The following is a 13,389-nucleotide window of genomic DNA, read 5'->3' on the forward strand; positions in this document are numbered from 1 at the left end:
TTATTTTCCCATTTCAGCCCATCATCAAGGATACAAAAATTTTAAAAACGCAGCTCTCTTTAAAATATGAACTTTGAAATGACATTAGTATTAAAGTAAATAATAGACTTTTGAGTGTAAGGAAAGTCTGTGGGGTTAAAGGAAGTCTGTAGTATGAGTACATGGGGAGATGGTTAAAGAATGTAAAGCAGTGAGTGAATATGAGCAGTTGCTTTTTCAGACTGCAGTGTGTATGGTGCTGTTTCTAGCGGTGTGTACTCTAACCAATTCTCTTTTTCACCTGGAATTGTCTGCACAAGGCATAATTTCAAAGTTTGCAGATAATTAGAAGAAAATTAAGAAATGTAGTAAACCATAAAAATGATAGTAACAGACCAGGAGCATCAACATCTTTTAAAAATCGTGGTACTCTAAGGAAGGAGCCAGTATAGGTAAGTCAGCACAGGATGAGAGTTCGCGTCCAGGCAGTTTTAGTAGTTTCCACTTTCGAAACAAAAACTTGAGAAACAAACGGATGGCCATGCATATTGATGCAGTCCTTTCGGTGAGTACACTGCATCGCCAAGATGTTGTTCTGCTCGGTCAATTCTCTTCTGAACAGTAAAGTACATGACACTGTGAACTCTTCCGGCAGTACCCCCACGAGGTTAACGGCACACCAATGTACCTGTATGAAGTAGCGACCGAATCCGTCTGCGAATCCGCTGCCAGACTTCTCTTCATGAGTATCAAATGGGCCAAGAGTGTACCCGCGTTTTCCACACTCCCGTTCCCGGATCAGGTGAGTAGAATCGATTCTCACCACCGCCTCCCCTTCCACTCAGGTTAAACCGCAAACAGCTCCGGGTGAGGATAGAAACATGCAAAGGCGACAATCAAAAGGGACGGGAGCCTCAGCAGATTAACACTGAAATGCAGCTCCCAATGGAGGTGCTGCCGCACGATCATGAGGCGGGTTACTCTTAACGAAAGGCTTGCTTGTGGAGTGAGTGGGTGTCCTTTCTTCAGTAAGTTTGGGAAAGGTTCTTCTAGCCCAGAGGACATGCCCCTACCTCTGAGGGAGAAAGCCCGCCTTCAAATCCACCCACTCCAGAGATATCTCATACACGTTTGAATGAGTTAATTAAGAAAAAGTACAGCAGGTCAGGCAGCATCCCAGGATCAGGAAAGTCGACGTTTCGGGCAATCGCCCTTCATCATTCCTGATGAAGGGCTTTTGCCCGAAACGTCGATTTTCCTGCTCCTGGGATGCTGCCTGACCTGCTGTGCTTTTCCAGCATCACTCTAATCTAGACTCTGGTTTCCAGCACCTGCAGTCCTCACTTTTGCCTAATTAAGAAAAAGGACCACTGCTGGAGGTACAGTGGTGGGCGACACGATGGCTCAGTGCTGCCTCACAACGCCAGGGATCCAGGTTCAATTCCAACTGTGTGTGGAGTTTGCACATGCTCCCCGTGTTTGCGTGGGTTTCCTCCGGGTGCTCCGGTTTCCTCCCACAGTCCAAAGATGTGCAAGTAGGTGAATTGGCCATGCTAAATTGCTCATAGTGTTAGGTGCATTAGTCAGAGGGAAATGGGTCTGGGTGGGTTAGTCTTCGGAGGGCCAGTGTGGACTGGTTCGGCCGAAGGGCCTGTGTCCACACTGTAGGGCATCTAATCACAAACGAGGTCAGAAGTCACACGACACTAAGTTATAGTCCAACAGATTCATCTGAAATCAAAGCTTTTGGAGCGCTGCCCCTTCCTCAGGTGTGGCTTCTGACTTTGTCCGCCCCAGCCAAACACCGGTATCTCGCCAATGTAAACAAGGGGGAGGATTAGCAATGTCTAGTGTGGACATAAAATTCGGAGAAAAAAGTTTGATAAATGATTTTAAGGGGGTGAAACTGGAATAGTAGACCAAAAGGTCCAGGTTCAAGTACCGCACACTCAGTCACGTATCTCCTGGAGTTACAGAGTCACAGAGATGTACAGCTTGGAAACAGACCCTTAGGTCCAACTCTTACATGCCGACCAGATATCCTAAATAAATCTAGTCCCATTTACCAGTATTTGGCCCATATCCCTCCAAACCCTTCCTATTCATATACCCATCCAGAAGCCTTTTAAATGCTTAATTGTACCAGCCTCCACCACTTCCTCTGGCAGCTCATTCCATACACGTACCACCCTCTGCGTGAAAAGTTGCCCCTCAGGTCATTTTTAAATCTTTCCACTCTCATCCTAAACCTATGGCCTCTAGTTTTGGACACCCCCACGCCGGGAGGAATACCTTGCCTATTTACCCTACCCATGCCCCTTATGATTTTATAAACCTCTATAAGGCCACCCCTCAACCTCAGATGATCCAGAGAAAACAGTCCCAGCCTATTCAGCCTCTCCCAATAACTCAAATCACCCAACCCTGGCAACTTCCTTGTAAATCTTTTCTGAACCCTTTCAAGTTTCACAACATCCTTCCTTTAGCAGAGAGGCCAGAATTGCACACAATATTCCAAAAGTGACCTAACCAATGTCCTGTACAGCCACAACACGACCTCCCAACTCTTATTCTCAATGCTCTGACCAATAAAGGCAAGCATACCAACACCTTCTTCTCTCCAGCTATCTGCGACTCTACTTTCAAGGAGCTATGAATCTGCACTCCAAGGTCTCTTTGTTCAGCAACACTCCCCAGGACCTTACCATTAAGTGTATAAGTCTGGCTCCATCTGCCACTCCTCGGCCAATGGGCCATTTGATCAAGTTCCGTGCCTGAACAAGTTGATTTAAAATGTAAGTCTAAATCAGAATAGTTCACAGTAGAGGATTAAACTTTATGTTGAAAAGATGCATTCCAAGTTGGGATCTATTTTAAACCACCTCAGGATTCTACATCAGTTGTACCTGAAACCTACTCCTACGTCTTTTATGTGCTTTTTCTTTTTGTTTAGAGATTAAGAAGAACATAACTGCTTCCGATTTTACCTGCACTTGCCTGGAGGTACCAAACCCATACCCTGTACCTCAGCATGGCAATATGACTAGCCTTAGCAGGTCGCTTTGCCTGGACAACATCACTCAGCCGCCACAGTCTTCAGCAAACCCGCTAATTCAATTCCCACTTGGAAATGGGAAGGAATCGAACTAGGAAAGCTCTGCTACAAAAACCCCACAGCTAATATCCAAATCACTTTGACTGTGTGAATAGACTTTTAAGATGTTTAAAAGATAATCTGCCAACTCGTCCATATGCCAATCCTTTGTTTAAGCTCAAAACAGCATATTAAGTGATTTAATCTAAAGCAAAGAACTGGGGGCGCTGGAGATCTGAAACAAAACTAGAAAGCGCTGGAGAAACTCAGCAGGTCTGGCAACATCTGAGGGGAGAGAAAAACAGAGGTAATGTTTCGCGAAGAGTAACTGGACTCGAAAGTTAACTTCTTTCCCCCTACAGATGCTGCCAGACCGCCTGAGATTCTCCAGCAATTTTTGGTTTTATTTAAGACCATACGACATAGGAGTGGAAGGAAGGCCATTTGGCACATCGATTCCACTCCGCCATTCAATCATGGCTTGATTTCATATGAAGTGATTTGTTTATTGTAAAAGAGCGAGATTTTTAAAAAAAGCTAATTTCTGGATTCTGGGGCATGAGTGGTGAGTGACCTGAAGTCGATGTTTCCACTCTGTAGGATAATGAGCAGAAAGGACATGCAGAGGGCGGATCAGATCTGAGGTTCCAGACGGAATTTGCAAAGGTGCGAAAGGACAGGAAACTCAGGAATTCCGCAGAGACTGAGAATAATCTGGGATGTCAGGTTCACCACAGGGTAGTGGTGAAAATTACACAATGTCGAGAAAATCCTTTAAAATATCCTTCCAGTTTGGTTGCTCCAAGCATTGTGTTATTAAGCTGCAAAATGAAAGCTGGTATTGTTGAAAATAAGTGCTCATTTTTGTCTCATTCTAGCTAATTCTTCTGGAAGATGCCTGGAGGGAACTTTTTGTTCTGGGAATAGCGCAGTGGGCTATTCCTATCGATTCGAGTACTTTACTAGCTGTATCTGGTAAGTGGCTTTTTTTAAAGATTCAAAGATAGCACTTATTTATCATTCTGGTAAATGTCACCTAAGCTAGTGAAAATGTCCGAAAATGTTCCATTGGCGTCGTTGGATATTCGATGTTATTTTATGCAGATCTTCCTCTACCAGGGACCATTGGCCTCACTGGCCCAATAATCTCCGTGTGTTTCACAGTCTCTGTCCGCGTGACTGGGGCGGCACTGAGTCTTACATACAGTTCTCCATCGAGAGCATCACATCTATGTGGACTGCTCTAATAGGTTGTTGGCAGCTGTCATCCAGGAGAGAGAGGACTGCAGATGCTGGAGGTCAGTGTCGAAGAGTGTGGTGCTGGAAAAGCACTGCCGCTCAGGCAGCAACCGAGGAGCAGGAGAATCGACATTTCGGAGGGTTTATGCTCGAAACATCGATTCTCCTGCTCTTCGGATGCTGCTTGACCGGCTGTGCTTTTCCAGCACCACACTCTTCGGGAGCTGTCATCCACCGTGATTCACATGCAAAGCTGACCCTCACATCCCACCGTTTCCCAGGTGAGCGCTGATATGAGAGTTGCATCTGTAACCCCTTCCATCCCGCCCTCCCACCAGCTTCTGAAAATCCATGTCAGACCTCTGCTATCGGAGATGTGTTAGTAAAAGCGAAGCTCAGTCGGGAGACGCAGCATCCCACCTCCCTGCCCAAATCCGTCCCTCTCCCCGTCCCCGCTACCATCCCTTTCCTCCCTAGCCCCAGTCCCTCCCTTTATCGTTACACCCCTCTCCCACACCTACAACAGACATACCGTGTTAGAGCCAAACGCGTCACAAGACTAATTCTCCAGGTAATACAAACATTGCAAAATATTTCTTGTCAACATCTTTTACAACCTGGGATGGTACAGCCGGATGAAGTCGATTTGATAGCATCAGGCTGAAGGGCACCGCGCTCCCTGCCGCTTACTGTAACTCCGTGAAATCCTACATTCCGCAAAGCAATCCAGCCGCAGTACCTTGGTTTCAAAGAAAACACTGAAGCGACTGCGGCAGAAACGGTAACATTTAAGGATCAGTGACTTGGTCCATTTCCCTCGTCACTTTCTCTCTCTCTCTCTGTAGGGATGAACAGTGAGAACACGGACTCGCAGAAGTTGAACAAGATCATTGCAGAGATCCACGCCCTGCAGGAGGTGGTAGCGCGGTTCCGGCAGCTCCGGGTGGACGCCACCGAATTCGCCTGTTTGAAATGTATCGTGACTTTTAAAGCGGGTAAATCCACAGCCTGTTCTGGACTCGCGGTGCCAACGTCCTCGTTAAACCTCACCGCGAATTTGAGCTTCAGAGCCACGAATGGGATTGCAGAAGTGACCCGGTGTGAGGGCTGAGGGCTACCCTGGAAAGCTGAGACCTGTTAGCTCCTCTTTCAAAGCAGGGCAACACGTACTAAACTTCTACCCAGAACAAAACACCCTCAGATTTTCGAAACAAAACTGAGATCAGATATCCCAGTCTGACTTGCTTCTTTCCAATATTAACAAGTTGCGAAGTTTCAATTATCATAACGTTCTTCTCAAGTGGTTAGTTTTTACAAAAGATCGATACAATCACTCCACAAATAAAACTGCTGGAAGTGCACAAGCATTTAACATATTTAATGCTGTTAAGCCTTTAGATCGACTATTGCAGATTGTCACAGTGATTGCGATTTTTAACAATTTGGTTTTAACAATTTTTAACAACTTGGTAAGTTACTCATTTTGCGCTTATTCACGTGACTCTATAACAGCTCACTGACAGAAGGTCTGTTTTTTTTCACTTTCGTTTCTTAGTTCCTACTCAGAGTGGCTCAGAACTTAGAAATTTCCGGAATGCTTCAGCAATCGCAGCATTGCAGGACGAAGCTCAGCTGACTTTGAACAGCTACATCCACACCAGGTAAAGGAGAGTAGGTTCCTAATAGGGTTGCAGCTAAGGCATGAGGGAATCTGGGTGTCACAGGTTCGGCCAGCAGAATTGGTCATCCTTATTGTCCTGGTGAAGGTGGTAGTGAGCTGTCTTTTGAACCGCTGATGTATCTAGACCCACAGTGTGGTTAGGGAGGGGGTTCCAGCATTTTGACCCAGACACCACAAAGGAAGGGCAATATATTTCCAAGTCAGGATGATGTGTGGCTTGAGTGGGGAATATACAGGTGGCAGCATTTCCCACCTCCTGCCCTTATTTTTCCAGGTAGTAGAGGTCATAAATGGAAGGTGCCCTCAAAGGAGGGTGGGTGAGTGAATTGCAGTGCATCTTGTTGACAATACACACTGCTGACACTGTGTTTTGGTGGTGATAGGAGTGAATGTTAAAGGTGGGTCAGATGGGCTGTCAGTCAAATGGGTTGTTTTGTTCTAGATGATATTGAGCATTGTTGGAGCTGCACCATCCAGACAAGTAGACAGCATTCCAATAGAATAGTTGATATGTGCCTTGTAGATTATGCACATGCTTTGGGAAGTCAGGACGTGAATTAATAGCTGCATAATTCCTAACCTCTGACCTGCTACCGAGTCCATAGTGACTTGCCCAGTTCTGTATCTAGTCAATGATAACTCCCACAGTGTTGATAGTGGGGATTTGGTGATGGTAATGCTATTGAATGTGAAGGAGTGATGGTTCAATTCTCTCTTGCTGGAAACGATCTTTGCCTGTCAGCTGTGAGACATGAATGTTACTTCCCATATATCAGCTGTTATGGACCAGTCTAACCCCCCTCAAAATATATTCAAAAGATAGCCTGGAGCCCAACTTTTTCTTATTTGTAAGGTGCAACTCGATTGACCAAACTACCAGGCTTGAAGAAAAATGCACTTTATTCTTACACTATTGTCAAAATACAAACAAAAGAAAGAAGAATTAGCATAACAGCTCTATTAAACAATTTGATGGAATAATAGATTACAGTATAGAACTCCTATACAGCGACTATTCTGATATAGTAATATCCCATAAACACACCCTTGGAAAAGGCAAATTCAGTAAAATAGACTGTCTCACATGCAATACTCCAATCCAAGAGGAAAGAATATCAAAAGAAATCTCTGAGAGAGAGAGAGAGAGAGAGAGAGAGGGAGAGAGAGAATGTAAATATTTTGCTGGAGCAGTGAGCAAGCTTCCAAACCCCAATAGCTACTGAAAGTTAAACTAAAATCCTGGTTCTCTGAAAGCTTGACACTATCCCTTCATGCAGCTTCTATTGTTCCAACTTCAAAAAAAAAAATCCAAGGCCTGACAAGCTGTTCACTTTATTGGCTTGGAACAGACTGCCCATCACCTCTGTCTCAACTTTTCTGAATAAAAAAAAGGACAAAGCACCTCCCTCTTTAAAACAACTCAACTATCAATATAAAAGACTGCTTCATTTTAAAAAAAACTTTAGGCTATTAATACATTACAATACATGTACATTACATTGATTCTAAGCATGCAAACATTCAGTACTACAATCCATTTCAATCTGTTTCTTCCGCCACCAAGCACCCCTGTCTTCACTCATCAACACATCAACAATTATGTTCTCTCATCCTGCTCACGCGTATAATTTTCAAATTGAATGGTTGCACTAATAAGCTCCATTTAAATCATCTGGAATTTTCATTCTTAAAGTTTTCCAAAATCTTTAAGCAGTTATGATCAGTATACACAAGTGTCTCGGAAACATTACCAGCAACATAAATATCGAAATGTTGCAATGCTAACATCAAACACAAGTCCTCCTTTTCAGTTGTGGAATATTTCTGGTGATGAATACTCAGCTTTTTTGGAAAAATATCCAATAGGTCTTTCTATTCTCTTGTTACCTTCATGTAAAAGTGCAGCACCGACACCTACATGATCAGCATTGATAGCTACTTTGAATGGTTTTTTGTAGTTTGGTGTGGCTAACACCAAAGCAGTAGTCAATACAACTTTCAGGTTGTTAAATGCCTTCTGACACTCTTCCATCCACTGAAATTCTTCAACAGATCAGTTGTGGAGCAACAGCACTACTAAATTTCAGTATTAATTTCTGATTTAAAAAACTCAGTCCCAGGAATCATATTATTTTCCTCTTCATCAATGGTATGGGAAACTCCACCTTTGTTTTACATCCCAAAGGGCCATTTGTCCATGTCCAAAAGCATGGACCAGGAGCATGACTTGGCTTTTGTGAACTCACTCTTAACCAGCTATATCACTGAGCCTCCTGAAGTCCATTGAATAATTCTGCTAGATGCTCCAAATGTTCCTTCCATGTGTGACTAAAAGCCTCCAGATCATCTATATACAACACACAATTGGGTAATCCTGAAATGACCTTATGCGTTAGTCTTTGAAATGTAGCTGGTGCATTCTTCATACCAAATAGCATGACTTTATTCTGGTAAAGTCCATTTTATGCCATGAAAGCCAAAACTTCCTTCACTGTTGTGGATAAAAGTACCTGCCAGTATCCTCTGAATTAGTCCAACTTTGAAATACAAGTAGCTTGTCCCATCTTCTCAATGCAGTCTTTCAAACATGGAACAGAATATGAGTCAGAATTTGCAACTGCATTGCCTTTACAACAGCCCACACATATTCATTGGGTACCATTTGGCTTTCATACCATTACAATAGGTGAGCTCCATTCACTGCAACACACTTCAATTATATTATCTTTGAACATGTTTTCAATCTCTTTTTAAATTTGTACCAACTTTACATGGTTAGGCCTATAAGGATGTTGCTTAATTGGAACAGCATTTCCTATATCTACATCAAATGTAATTAGATTAGCACTTCCCAGCTTATTCCCACAATCCCTATGTGATTGTAAAAACTATTTCGGGTCATTTTGATTTTTGTCTGGAAGGTAACTCAAATCTTTTTATCCCAATTTTTGAGAACTTTCTTAATGTCCAGTTTAATTTGAGGAGTGCCAAATTCAGAATCATCAGAACTTGGTTCTTTATTCTGTGTTGTAACTGGTAACATATTCTCCTATTGTGCTCCTTCCCTGTCAAAATACCTTTTGTGTGCATTCACTTGACACACTCTATGAGATTTCTTTCTATCTGGCATTCTTATCAATTTCCTTTCAATTTGAAAAGGCCCAATAAACTTTTAAAGGTTCACCTATCACTGGGAGTAATACCTAACACGTTATCTCCACTAGCAAAATTGTAAATTTGTGATATTTTGTTTGTGCCCTGTTCCATTGCTACTTTTAAATGCTGTCTAGCCAAATCACCCATTCTATTTAAACCCTGTCTAAATTTTGACACATAGTCCAAATATGTAGTCTCTGACCTCTGATTTGCTAATTTCTCCTTAATTAATTTCAGTGGTCCTCTCACCTTGTGCCCAAACATTAATTCAAATGACCTGAATTTGGTTGATTCATTAGGTGCATTCCTAATTACCAAAAGTACAAATGGGGAAATCTTTTATCCTAATCCTCTGGATAGCCTTGTCTATAAGCCCTCAATATAGTCTTTAAAGTGTGATGCCACCTTTTAATGTTCCCTGCAATTCTGGATGTTAGATGGTGGATTAGAATTGTTTTATTCCTAAGCTACCTATAACTTCCTTAAATAATTTTGATGTACATTATGACCCTTGATCTGTATTTCTGTGGGCCGTCCATATCTTGAAAAGAATGTGAGCAATTCTTCTACAAACATTTTAGCTGTGTTCATCCTAAATTACCCACATGAGGAAACTTTTTTTTCTACATCTACTTTTTCAATCTCCTTTAGCATCGTATATGTGTCAATTAGTTTTTTTCCCTCTTTCTTCTAAATGTCAGAACATACAGGCTTAAACTTCTCAATCTCTCTTGACAAGACATGCTCCTCACCTCTGGAATCAATCTAGTGAACCTCCTCTGAACTGCCTCCAATGCAACTACATCCCTCCATTAGTAAGGGGACCAAAACTATATGTAATACTTCGGGTGTGGTCTCACTAATGCCTTGTACACTTCCTTCCTGCAACATTCCATTTGTATTCTGCATTAGCTGCTGCACCCTTCATACTAGTTTTCTGCAATTCATGCATAAGGACACCCATATCCCTCTGCACCAAAGCACTCTGAAGTTTCTCTCCATTTGGATAAAAAGTTAACTTTCTATTCTTCAGACAAATGGATAACCTTACACTTATCCACATTAAACTCCATCTGCCAAAGTTTGGCCTATTCACCTATCCATATCCATGTGTAAGTGTCTTACTTCTTTCTTACAACTTCCTTTCCGACCTATTTTACTGTGAGCTGCAAATTTGGCTATAGCCCCTTCTATCCCTGTGTCCAAAGTCTTTAATATAGACCGACCCCTGCGGCATCGAGACCAAGCTAATAAATTACCCCAACCCCAAGTGAACTTACCTTGTACATTAACCTTTTTGTGCAACACCTTCTCAAATCTCTTCTGGAAATCCAGATATATTGCATCTACAGGTTCCTATTATCCACTTTGCATGTGCTATCTTCAAAAGAACTCTATCTATTAGTCAAACATGATTCACCCTTTATGCTGATTCTGAAAGATTGTATTTCTAAACGTCTGTTTACTACTTTTTTACTATGGATTCTAACAGTTTTCCAATGACAGATATGAAACGAATTGTCGACAGATAGTTGTTTTACTGCACCTTACTGCAAACTCCGCAAAAACAAATAAGAATAACACTATTATTTTTAACTTTATAATCCCCCTTTGGAGAAATTGATTTAATATTGCAGGCTCCCTCTAGCTTTTGTTTAACTTTTCAGTTACTCTGCAACAAGGTACTGGACAAGTTCTGGAGCCCAGATGTAGGAAGGGCAAGCAGGGAAATGGAATTAAAGCTCCAATCAAGTCAGGCATGATTTCACTGAACGACAGAGCAGGGTCGCTGGCTTAGCGCTGGGGCGGCACGGTGGCTTGCACTGCTGCCTTATAGCACCAGGGTCCCAGGTTCGATTCTAGCTCGGGCGACTGTCTGTGTCAAGTTTGCACATTTTGCGCGCGTCTCCTCCGGTTTTCTACAGGTCAGATGAATTTGTCTTCCTATGTTGCATTAGTCAGAAGGGGAATGGATCTGGGTGGGTTACTCTTCGGGAGGCTTGGTGTGGACTGGTTGAGCCAAATGGCCTGTTTCCGCGCTGTAGGGAATCTAATCATGTATCTGATGCTGTTAATACATGACTTCCTTCCCATCATATGGCCGAAAGCCCCTTTAGCTTATTCTTCTTCCGGTTAGTCATGAGAGTTGCCATAGCCACGTGGGAAACTGTGGTCACAAACATGCGTTTTATAATCGCAAAGCGGGGTGAAGCACCAAAAATGGGATTAGAATGGTTCGGTGGCTATTTTTGTTCGGCGGGCAGATGATGGGCCGAATGGCTTTTATGTTGTACTGTATATCTCTATGACTCTATGACCAAACCTCCTGCGCAGGCCAGCCCAGTTGCATGGCCCTTCTTTCTGAAAGCATGGTACCTGGGGTGGTAACCTTCATGTTCAAGATGCTAACACGCCTCTCCTCTGTCTTTTCCAGATATCCAGCACAACCGTGCCGTTTTGGAAAGTTGCTTCTACTTCTGCCTGCTTTACGCTCGGTGAACCCCTCCACCATTGAAGAGGTGTTCTTCAAGAAAACCATTGGAAACGTCCCCATCACAAGACTCTTGTCAGACATGTACAAGTCCAGCGACATTTAACTGGAAAGCTGTTCATACAGATAACCAACTTCACCGGTACCATAAGTGAAACCTTCTTCGGCTTGTACTTGAGCTGGACTAACAGAACTCGCGGCCATTACTATCAAAACAAAACTTTCATAAACCTCCATAAACTGTGGCCGGGGATTGTTAATAACTGTGTAGCACTCCATTCGTATCTGAAAATTGCCTGTCATTTTAAAATTATTTCTGTTTGAACTTCGCCTTGATTAGTGAGTTCAGTCTTGGATGATTTATGTTACTTTCCCTTAAAAAAACACTGAATGTTTGGCACACTTGACATTTCAATGTGAGCGCGTTTTCCTATCGCTTGCGGTGAGCAAGATGTTAAAATCGGTCCCAGTTTATCTTGTGTTCGGCGACTAGTCGGTTAGTCGACCCGTTTGAGCTGAGTTTGGAGCTAGACGGAATTACAGTGTGGGGACTGTGGGTGCTTTCGATGTGGCAAACGCTTAATAGCTCCCTCATGTTTCCAATACACCACATGCTAAACCACCAAGTGGGTTTCATTACTGCGACCTCCTGCTAAGTTCTGTTCTGGTGAGTTCCATTCTGTAAGAAAGCAGCCGCTTAGTCAAAAATGTGAGAAGGTTCCTGCATGGTTGTCTGGTAGCGGTGTTTCCTAGTAGATCATTTTAATTTTTCCCCTTCTTTTAACATCTCAAAGACGCTTTACAGAAATGGGTGTGTGCTCGACACGTGTGCAAATTAGACCAACCGAATGGGAGGTGTGAACTGAAGGACCCTGCCCGCTGGTCGCTGTCCAGTGACTTAGTTCTGAAACCAGAAGGGGCGACAGTTCGAGAGATAAAGCCAACCCGCAGGCAAAGCTGGAGCTCAGGCCAGCAGTTCCCAGCCCAGATGGAAGGCCATTGGAGAATGTCCGACCTGTCACAGACTCGTTTAGAAGTGCCTTTCTTTATTTTCTTGAGGTATTTGGTGAATCTGCCCAGCGACAGTCGGTGGGAGAAGGACGATCCCACGTTCAACCAGGCCGTTCATCGGGAACGTTGTTTCATCTTTCAGCACGGGGGTCAGTGAAATAGCACTGACGAAATCAGCACTTGGACATACTCTCACGGAACGTATGTTGAGCCGTTCTGTTGTACAAGGATCAAATGTAATTGAGTTGTCAAAGCTAGGACTCTTGTAATTCATTTGAAATAGAGGTTAATTCTACAATTAAATATCGATGTTCAGAACTAGTAACGGATGTTCTGCTAAGTTATTGAAAGTACCAAGAACTCGGAGTCAGAAGACTGTTTTAGACTTCACTGTTCTGTTGCTATATTTTTTACATGTTTTTCTCGAGGCTCTAAGGGAATTTATTTTCACTAAATATTTAGTTGGAAACATCCAAGTTGCAACTTTAGTTCAGAACGAAACCCGTGAACTGCGCGTACAATTTGCTGAAATGAATCACAGGTTCTTTGCCCAGATCTTAGCTTCGTGCACGTCGATATACTCAGCACAAACACGGCTCAAAGCTGCTTCAGCAGTAACCTCATTGGTGGGACCACGTGAACAGAATTTCAATCACTTTGAAGAGCAACCCACCCAGACCCATTCCCCTACATTTACCCCTGACCAATCCACCAAACACTACGGGCAATTTAGCATGG

At 43.0% G+C, this 13,389-nt stretch overlaps 1 protein-coding gene across 1 annotated transcript in view; it reads left to right on the forward strand.

The window, feature by feature from the left end:
- Positions 1–12,988, forward strand: part of nr2e1 (nuclear receptor subfamily 2, group E, member 1) — a 37,367-nt gene extending 24,379 nt beyond the window's left edge. Inside the window, exons 5-9 of the mRNA XM_043687081.2 lie at positions 635–781; positions 3,952–4,048; positions 5,158–5,307; positions 5,868–5,973; positions 11,584–12,988. Coding sequence (XP_043543016.1) covers positions 635–781; positions 3,952–4,048; positions 5,158–5,307; positions 5,868–5,973; positions 11,584–11,746 — 663 coding nt within the window. The 3' untranslated portion in view covers positions 11,747–12,988. The remainder of the gene's footprint in view (positions 1–634; positions 782–3,951; positions 4,049–5,157; positions 5,308–5,867; positions 5,974–11,583) is intronic.
- Positions 12,989–13,389: the final 401 nt, after the last annotated feature.

The sequence above is a fragment of the Chiloscyllium plagiosum genome, unplaced genomic scaffold (genome assembly GCF_037043375.1).
Source record: "Chiloscyllium plagiosum isolate Xiang-an unplaced genomic scaffold, Cpla_swu_hap1 HiC_scaffold_3, whole genome shotgun sequence".
In the NCBI taxonomy this organism is placed as follows: domain Eukaryota; kingdom Metazoa; phylum Chordata; class Chondrichthyes; order Orectolobiformes; family Hemiscylliidae; genus Chiloscyllium; species Chiloscyllium plagiosum.